This window comes from Mustela putorius, unplaced genomic scaffold, assembly GCF_011764305.1.
Source record: "Mustela putorius furo isolate JIRA1106 unplaced genomic scaffold, ASM1176430v1.1 tig00000487_pilon_pilon_pilon, whole genome shotgun sequence".
Classification (NCBI taxonomy): domain Eukaryota; kingdom Metazoa; phylum Chordata; class Mammalia; order Carnivora; family Mustelidae; genus Mustela; species Mustela putorius.
The window spans coordinates 560,175-569,422 of NW_025421399.1; the positions used below are offsets into that span (position 1 = coordinate 560,175).

General features: G+C 55.6%; 1 protein-coding gene across 1 annotated transcript; it reads right to left on the bottom strand.

Moving 5' to 3' along the window:
* Positions 1-1,908: 1,908 nt before the first annotated feature.
* On the bottom strand, positions 1,909-6,217 carry KRT19 (keratin 19). The gene is made up of 6 exons (XM_004772748.3): positions 5,706-6,217; positions 3,509-3,591; positions 3,123-3,279; positions 2,657-2,818; positions 2,417-2,542; positions 1,909-2,285 (listed from the first exon to the last, which is right to left on the bottom strand). The coding sequence occupies exons 1-6, from the start codon at positions 6,135-6,137 to the stop codon at positions 2,031-2,033; spliced, it is 1,215 nt and encodes a 404-aa protein (XP_004772805.1). The 5' UTR covers positions 6,138-6,217; the 3' UTR covers positions 1,909-2,030.
* Between the last annotated feature and the right edge of the window lie 3,031 nt (positions 6,218-9,248).

The following is a 9,248-nucleotide window of genomic DNA, read 5'->3' on the forward strand; positions in this document are numbered from 1 at the left end:
TGTGTGGGGCCCAGAGCCCGCCCCACAGCCACATTCCAGGGGCCTCTGGGGTATAGGGAAGGGTTTCAGCTGTGACAACAGAGACTTTCATGAACAGGGGACAAGTATCTCTGGGCAGTCCCAGCCTGGGGGTGAGCCAGACCTCTAACATTAAGCAGGGGCAGGGTGTGGCTGTGGTTGCCGGAGGCCACAGCAGAATAGCTAGGGAGGGGCCGAAGGAGCTCCTGGCCCAAGGAGGGAAGGAAGAGCTGGGCTCTGGGGTCCCCAGTTCTGTGACCAGAAGCGAGTTAAGGAACGTCTCTAAGACCCATAGGAAACTGGCAACAAGAGCGCCTCCTTCAGGGTCCTCAGCACAGGGTACGACTGGATCTCAGCCTCCTTGGTACAGCGCTGGGCACTCCCGGCGGCCACGTGTGCCCCTCCAAGAGACCTTCCGGGGGCACAGGGTGCAGTGTTCCCCCCCCCCCAGCCTCCTCCAGCACAGAATCAGACAGATCCATGGGGCCTAACAGACCCACTCAGCCTGAACCTCTCAGCCAAGGGGAAGTGGGACTACTTATTCACCTTTAATTGGCCTCAGTTCTTGGCAGCTGAACTGTAAACCACAGAGGCAAGACCATACCCACACAAGGGCAGAGTTAGACAGAGAAGCTGGGACTTAGGTTCCTTTGCTGGCCTGGGACCAACTTCAGGCAAGCCAGGTTGGGGGTCTGTACGGGAGGTCTGGGTCACAGCTGGGTCCCGTTCCGGGCTCTGGGCCCAGGTATGAGCTGGTGGTGGGCGTAAGGGGCTTCTGTGGGGCTGCCCAGGGATGGATGAATGTGTTAGTGCATGCACACACACACACACACACACACACACACACATACCAACAGGTATACCCTCTTTGGCTTTCTAAGTGGGAGGCCTGCCCCCATCACTCAGGCTCTGACCCACAAAACCCCAGGCTCTCCTTCGGTTAGGTGGAGGAATGGATCGATAGGACCTGGCCCAGGGGACTGCAGTCCCAGACCCTCACATGGAGCAAAATTGACAGGTACTAAGGACCTGGCATAAGGTGCATCAATCCCAGGAGACTGGGGTATAGGGTGGCACCATCAGGAAACTTTGTTTCTGGTCCTGGCTCTGCCATTAAGTCACTGTGTGACCTCTGACAAGTTACTTACCCTCTCTGAACCTGTTTCTTACTCTATAAGATGTTACTCATCTGAACTGCCTTTTAGGGTTGTTTGATCAAATGGTTATATACTAGGTGCTCAATTAAGCATTACTTTCAGACACACAAATATATACCAACCCATGAGGAAGTGAAGTGGAGAGAAAACTGAATCTGAAGAGAAAAAAAAAAAACCCAGTTTCAAATCCCACCTTTGCCATGTTAGAAGAGTCACATATATAACAAAACACTTAATCGCTGACCCTTACTTTACCCATCCATAAATGGGGCCGATGTGGGGTGCCTGGGTGGCTCAGCCTGTTGAGCTTCTGATTCTTGGTTTCGCCTCAGGTCCTGGGTCCTGGGACCTGGCCCTGCGCTGGGCTCCGTGCTCAGCAGGGAGTCTGCCTAGGGATTGGATTCTCTCCCTCTGCCACCCCCACCCCAGTCATGCACACTACACTTGTTCTCGCGCTCTCCCTCTCTCTTTCTCAAATAAATAAATCTTTCAAAAATGGGCGGGAGCCGGGGGAGCAATGCTTGTTTCACAAGCCTGTTTTAAAGAACAGGTTAGATAGACAAAGAGTTCCGCAAACAGGAATTACCCTACAGTAGCTGCTGATGAGCACCCTCCCACCGGCCCCTGGGACAGGCAGGGTGCACTCTGATCTAAATAAAACCAAAACAGGCTCAAGAAGTTCTGGCCCATCTCTAACGGCCAAAAAAAAAAAAAACCAAACCCAACAACCATCCTCAAGCCATAAAACTTTATTGGCAGGTCAGGGGAAAGAGTCAGGGGTAAGGTCCCTCCCTTCCCATGGCCCTACCCAGGGGTCCCCTCTGCAGGAGAGCGGGAAGCCAGGAGGTGCTGGACTCAGAGTGCCTTGGGGGTGGGCAAGTTGTTGTATTGGGCGTCCTGGCCCTCCAGCAGGCTGCGGTAGGTGGCGATCTCCTGCTCCAGCCGAGACTTGACGTCCATGAGCTGCTGGTACTCCTGGTTCTGGCGCTCAGTGTCCGCACGCACCTCACTCAGCTGGGCCTCCAGGGTGCTGATCAGAGTCTGGATCTGGGCCAGCTGGACTCCAAAGCGGGCCTCTGTTTCTGCCAGCGTGCTTTCCAGAGCAGCTTTCTGAGGGCAGGGAGAGGGAAAGAGACTCAGGGGAGACTAGTTCCCGGAGAGGGCATGGGCACAGCCACAGCCCAGGCCATGCAAGGCTTCGTGGGCTCCATTATGCATCCCACTGGGCTGGGCATACGGACCATGCTTAGCTGAGACTGCAGCTCGATCTCCAGACCCTGGAGGGTGCGCCGCAGATCCGTGACCTCCGACTTGCTTATCTGCAGCTGCTCTGTGTTGCCAGCCACCTCCCGATTCAGCTCCTCGGTCTGCAAGAAGAGAAGAGGCAGAAGGAATGAACACTGAGGCAGAACTCTGCCTGAAAGCATGAAGCTTTCTCTCCCTGCCACCTCCCCCAAGGACACCTGCTACCCACTGCGTACCCGGCTGATAAACCAGGCTTCAGCATCTTTTCGGTTCTTCTCAGCCATGACCTCATACTGGCTTCTCATGTCACCCAGGATCTTGGCAAGGTCGATGCCTGGAGCGGAATCCACCTCCACGCTGACCTGGCCCCCGACCTGGCCCCTCAGGACACTGATTTCCTGGAAAGACACAGCAGAGATGGGCATGTTAGAGCCCAGAGCCTGCTGGGCCTGGGCCAGATCACTCCCCCATTCCCCAGATGGAAGGCGCTGGTTCAGGGGCAGACCTCAGAGCCAGCACCACCGACAAGACAAACTAGTGGACCGTCCATCCACTGCTGGAGCCCTGGGAGCCCCACTCCACACCCGGGGCCATACTGAGGGTGCAGCAGGTACGGCCAAGGTCAAGAAGATACAGGATAAAAATGTCTTCAGCCCTGGGAAGTTGGGGTGGGATGGAGAGATGACCCAACCTGAAACCCACCTCCTCATGGTTCTTCTTCAAGTAGGCCAGCTCCTCCTTCAGGCTCTCGATCTGTATCTCCAGGTCACTCTTGGCCAGGGTCAGCTCGTCCAGCACCCGCCGCAGGCCGTTGATGTCAGCCTCCACACTCATGCGCATGGCCTGCTCCGTCTCAAACCTTTCAAAGGAAATAGATACGGTCAGAGCAGCATTTCCTCTGAACCCCTGAAGACTTCCCCGCATCTCCCGCAGGGTTCAGGAGTCCATGGGGGGCAGTTGCTTCATGCCACCTAGGGGGAGTGAGGACAGAGTCTGGTCCCCCCACTGCACTAAGCCCCCAAAGGGCCTGGGATCGCCCCTCCTTCTCTGCCCCGGCTTCAGCAACCCACCAAGGCAAACATACTCACTTGGTTCGGAAGTCATCTGCAGCCAGACGGGCATTGTCAATCTGCAGGACAATCTTGGAGTTCTCGATGGTGGCACCAAGAATCTGGAAGATAAGAGGCAGGAAGTTGGCACCAGTTTAGTGTACTGGCACTGCCCACCCCCTTTCTTCCTAGGAAAGAGAGGAGAGCAAATGAGTATGCCTCTAACCCCTAGAGACCAAAGCCCAGCCATGTCTCAGCCGTCCGTTGGCCAGCTCTCTGGGAGGTCTCGAAATCAGTCCAGGCCCGGGAGCTGCAGCAGGAGAAACCATCATCAGGGACGCTGAGACGACAGTAGAGCACGGGTGCAGGAGGACAGGGAGGTAAGTCTGGGAGGAAAGTGTCTGAGAACTGTACCCAGGGAAACTCTAAATGGTCTTATGGGAGGCAGTGTCTAGCGATCTGCCGACCAGATGCAGTGTTGGGGTCTTTTTGTCCATAGCCCCATTCAAAGCACATTCTGCCTCAGGAAAGTCCCATTTCTTGGGCATCAGTTATGTGCCAAGCACTGTGCCCCTCATCTTTCACGCCAGGTCAGTGGGTATGCCTATTTTATAGAGGCAAGAAATGAAGCTCAGGATTCCTTGTCCAAGTTCACCCCGGCCTGAAGTCCCTCTGCTGTGATGGACATATTTACGCCATTGATTAAGGTACTTGGGTTTATGTTTTTCAAAGAGCAAATCATGACTCATTAGTCATTGTACTGGGAGGTAATTTGCATAGTTTATTTAATGAACTTGAACAGAATATAAAATATGAGATCACCCACAGTACAGTAAGTATTGTTTCAAGAAAGTTTCGCTAGGGCACCTGGGCTTTGCTCAGGTCATGATTTCAGGGTCCTGGGATGGAACCCTGCACAGGGCTTCACACTCAGAGGGGAATCTGCTTGAGGAAACTCTCTCCCTCTCCCTCTGTCCCTACCCACACCTCTCTCTCTCTCTCAAATAAATAAATCAATGAAAGAAAGAAAGAAAGAAAAGAAAAGAAAAAAAAAAGAAAAGTAGGGGGAGCCAGGCTTTCTCAGTCGTTGAACTTCCCAGGGTCCTGGCTCCCTGCACCAGGCAGGGAAGCCTGCTGCTCGCCCTCCCACTACCCCTGCTTGTGTTCTCTCTCTCACTGTGTCTGTCAAATAAATAAATAAAATCTTTAAAAAAAAAAAAAAAAAGGAAATTTGCTTCCATTTTGGGTGTGTGTAGGACAGAGAATGGGTGAAGAAGATACATGGTAAAATGTATTATTGTCAGGTTACAATTTAAAGTGTGTAAGCAGTATTCTATTTTGTTGTTTACCACTCTAGCTGTCCCTCCTTGTCCACACGTCTGGTTAACCTGCTCCATGCTCGAGGCACCCAGCACCTGGCCAGCACTGGGCGACATCGTGGGGAGCCGCATGTTTGGAGCCCCAGCACGTGGGATCATTACATGTCCCGCTGGTTACTGATATATTTCTTCCAGTCACCCTGCATGCCTTTAGGGGCTCCCTGTTAGACCTATGGCTCCAGCACCCCCAACCCCGAAAAGGACGGGGCTGAGGGGGGGGGGGTGGCTCTGCGTGTGTTATCTCGCCTTTACCAGATCCTTAGGCCATTAGCATATGTCCCCTCCCATTCTTTTCTGAAGTTTCTAACTATGCGGTGCCCTCCTGCCCCCAGCCCGGGCGGGGCAGGAGGGGCTTCAGCCTGAGCCTGATTGAAACCAGAGCTGCCCCACCAGAGAAAAGGAATGCAGACGGGCCCATACCGGGGGCAGCAGAGGGTAGGTTCGGCCCGGGGTGGACTGCATTCCTCTCAGGCCAAATTCCTGCTTGTCCCTGCTGCAACTGCGCCCCCAGCCAAGGCCCCTGGGCAGCCTACAGCCTGGTCCCACCTCCTCCCACTCCTCCGGACCCCATCTCCCAGGCCTCCCCACCCACCAGCCCCGCCCCCGCGGCCTCGGCAAACCCCACCCACTAACCCGCCCCCTTCCCGATACCTAGACCTCCACTTCCTGCCCCATTGTCCAACCCCTCCTTACCTGCCCCTGCTCTCGGCCCCACCCTGCGGCCCTCCCACCTTCTAACGGGCTAGCTCCCGCCCGGCCGGGTGGTGGCGCGGGTCCCTCCTCCGGCCTCGCCCCGCCCGCGGGGCTGGCCAGGTTTGCGCTACAGGTGCACCTCCCGCAGCTGGGCCGCCGCCCACCTTCTCCCGCAGCTCCTCGATGGTTTTGAAGTAGTGGCTGTAGTCGTGGGCCGGCCCGGGCCCCTGCTTCTGGTACCAATCCCGGATCTTCACCTCCAGGTCGCCGTTGGCCTCCTCCAGGGCGCGCACTTTGTCCAGGTAGGAGGCCAGGCGGTCGTTGAGGTTCTGCATGGTGAGCTTCTCATTGCCCGCCAGCAGCCCGTCGGACCGGGCCCCAAAGCTGCTGCCGAAGGTCCCGCCGTAGCCCCCGCCGTAGCCCCCGGAGGACGAGGACACGAAGCGGGCGGAGGACACAGACACGCCGCGGCCGCCCGAGCCCCCGTGGATGCTGGGCGCGCGGAAGGCACTTCCCGCCCCGAGGCGCAGGGAGCCGCCGCCCAGGCCCCCGAAGGACGAGGTGGCGGACGACTGGCGATAGCTGTAGGAAGTCATGGCGAAGGAGGACTCGGCCGACACTGGTCAGAGGAGCAGCGGTAGGCGAGAGGAATGGCGAGGGCCTCACCTGGCGCCTTTTATGCCCGGGGCGGGCGGGGAAAGGGGGAGGGAGAAGGGGCGGATATCTGAGCCCCGAGGAATTTGCAGGCTCCTGGGTACAAATATGGGCTTTCTTCCAATTGGTCAGTTCCTGGCGGCTCTACCTCCAGCTCTTCCTTCCCGCGGCCCTGCGGGGAACTGCCCCACCCCAACTCCTCCGGAGCCCCGACTGCACTGCTCCTCACCTCCCAGCGCACTCATTCCTTTCTTCGCCCCCATCACACACAGAGACGCCCTCGTTCACATTCTGACCCTCCCCAGGCTTGAAACCCCCCAGGAATTAAGTGCCCCAGAGAGTAGACTCCTAAACCCTGTCCTCCCTCTAAACCCGCGTCACTCAGAGACCCCCCCCCCTCTGGAATTGTGTTCTGAAGCCCCTTTCTGGGGATTGGAGTTAAACACTTTCCTTCAATACATTCAGGAGATTCCTAAACCCCACTTGGAATTACACCTCTCAGAGCCTGCCCCTTGGGGATTCACCCACATCCTGACTTCCTCTCAGTCCTCCAGAGGAGGGTGCCCTGGCCGCTGGCCTCCAGAGACAAAGCTGCCCCACCCTGCTGGAGCCAGACAAAGCCCAGGGGCCACCAGAGGCTCCTGGGGACAGCTGCAGGGAGGCTTCTGTCCCTGGACTGTAAGGGACTTCCTGGCAACCCCAAGCTCAAGCCTGCCCCCACCTACCCCCACTGGGGGCCTCTTACCTCCCACCCCTCCAGAACAACCCCAACCTCCAGCTCCAAAATCATGCATTCATTCATCACAGATTTCCTGAAATCATGATGGGGGGATCTGAGCCTAAAGGAGGCAAATAACTTGCCCATGAGACATGTAGCACCTGCCACCCAGAGAGGGAAAACAGGTTGGGATCCCTCCCTCCTTGTGAGCATCTGGAAGGAGTGTGTCAGGCTCAGTCCTGGATCTAGTCCCTGGATCAGTGAGTGGGCTGCTAGGCCCTGCAGGGTGCTCCCAGACAAAGCAAACAGCTTTGATAATAAGAGGAAGGAGCCCTCCTCTCCATGATCCCCGCTCTTCACCCTGCTCAATAATTCTACCCATCCTTTCTGATCACTTGAAAGGGCCGGGCCCCCGACCAGACACTGCCTGCGCCTCACCCCAGTTCCTGTCCCCAAGGACCTCACCCCTCCTCAGAACTGCTCCAGTGGTTCCTTAGGTCAGAGCAGTCACATAGTTGCAAGATGGGGGCCCCAAGCCCTTTGGAGACGCTGTTAGGGAGGTGGGCCAGCAACAGGCCTCAGTTTCCCCCAGTGAAATCTCAGCCCTCCTTTTACACATCATCACCTGGATCACCTGTGGCTAAAGGAAGACTTGTCCTAGCCTCACCATTCCCCAATAAACTGCCTTCCAGCCACCCACTTATCCAGGAACAGGGGCAGGAAACTGCCTACACACCCCGTAATCCATCGGAGCAGCCCTGACCCACTCAGGAAGGCCAGCCTGAGGCTGTTTAAACTAGTGAATCAGACCTACAAGTGGGTCCGAGGTGCCCGAAAGGGAAAGGAGACGGGCGTGATCCAAGCTGGCCATGAAAGTAGGGTGCGGCTGGGCCTTCACAAAGGTTGTAGCCGCCAGGGCTGGTCTGAGGTGAGTAACCCTTTATTTGACCCTGAGAAGGAGGCCTGTTCCTCATGGGCCAGATAGTTGCTACGCACACCAAGCCCCAGTTGGGATCTCTGGTTTTCTGGCCTGATAGGAAGGACTTTGTGTTAAGAAACAAAATAACAGAACCAACAATCCCCACCCCCAGATATTAAGGGGTTGTGAGTTCCTTAAACTCCAGAGGAGCTTCGGGTCCCAGTGCCCACCCCAGGGCCATAGTCCTAAGAACAACTGACTGGGGGTGTCCAGGTTACAGTCTCCGTAGGTCTCATCGGATCCTCTGGTAGCCCCGCCCATTTCACACAAGAGAAAACAGAGGCTTCAAGAGGAGCAGTGACCTGCTGGGTCCCCAGCCAGGTGTGTCAGAGTCCGGCTTCCAGCCTCTCAACCCTCAGCCCTGTGGCCTGGGTTCCTGAATGTGACAGAGGCTCTGCTTTCCCCTCCAAAGAGGTCCCAGTTCTAGAACCACTCCTTTGGGTCCCATTTCCAAAGTCGTATACCAGTTGCCAGGGCAGGAAGCCCCAGACTGAAATGCAGGTGGAGTCAGCAGGAATCCCCCATTCCCAGTCTCTTCCCAGCAGAGTCCCCAGCATCTTCCACCATGACCTGTGGCTTCTGACCAGTTCTCTGATTCATCAAGAACTCAGGAGAACAATCTCTACAGGCTGCCTTCCCCAGAGATGGAACTGAGGGCTTCAGTAATGGACTGCCCACCACCAGGAGTCTCAGATCTGCTCCTGGCTGTTTGAAGGCAAAACCTGACCAGAGACACTCCCTTCCCAAGCTCTGGTCCCTGAGCCAGGATTCTGTCTTCTCCATGGCAGGTGCACACAGGGTCAGGAGGGGGAAGGGAATATAAAAGCATGAAGGGACCCCACAGTGGATCCTTCCCAGCTGCCCCCAACCGGCTGCCCCAGGAATTTGAAATCATGAGGTCCCTTCAGGAAAGTGGGGCTCCATCCAATAAGATCAGAAACACTGCTCATTAGAGAGTATCAGTGCATGGTACCCAAGTCTCTGATGCTCTGAGTCACTTATAAAATAGAGATAAAAGTAATAATAGTAACAACCTGATTCATGGGGTTGTTTTGAGGGTTAAATGAGATGGTGCTTGTAAGGGTGCCTGACACATACTGAGTACCAAAAAATGTTATTATATAATCTGAAATAGTAATATCACGATATTTCATAATATTATATAATAAATACTTACATGTATTTGTTTATTATCATTATAAGTATTCAAGCCCAGACCTTTAATACCCTAAAGCCACAGCACCAAAGGAAAGCTGTGTTCCTCTCACAGGATGGAGGTCGGGTCCTTCATCCACTGGCCTGGAGCAAGAGCCATCAAGCCGGGAAAGACATAGGGTCACCTGTTAAGATCCTAAC

What these genes read in the sequence shown, in the direction of transcription:
- KRT19 (XM_004772748.3), bottom strand. Translation starts at nt 6,137, where the DNA reads ATGACTTCCTACAGCTATCGCCAGTCGTCCGCCACCTCGTCCTTCGGG. An exon ending in TGAAGAAGAACCATGAGGAG is followed by an intron (nt 2,819 to 3,122) that starts GTGGGTTTCAGG and finishes GTGTCTTTCCAG; the next exon opens with GAAATCAGTGTCCTGAGGGG. An exon ending in TGCAGTCTCAGCTAAGCATG is followed by an intron (nt 2,286 to 2,416) that starts GTCCGTATGCCC and finishes CCCTGCCCTCAG; the next exon opens with AAAGCTGCTCTGGAAAGCAC.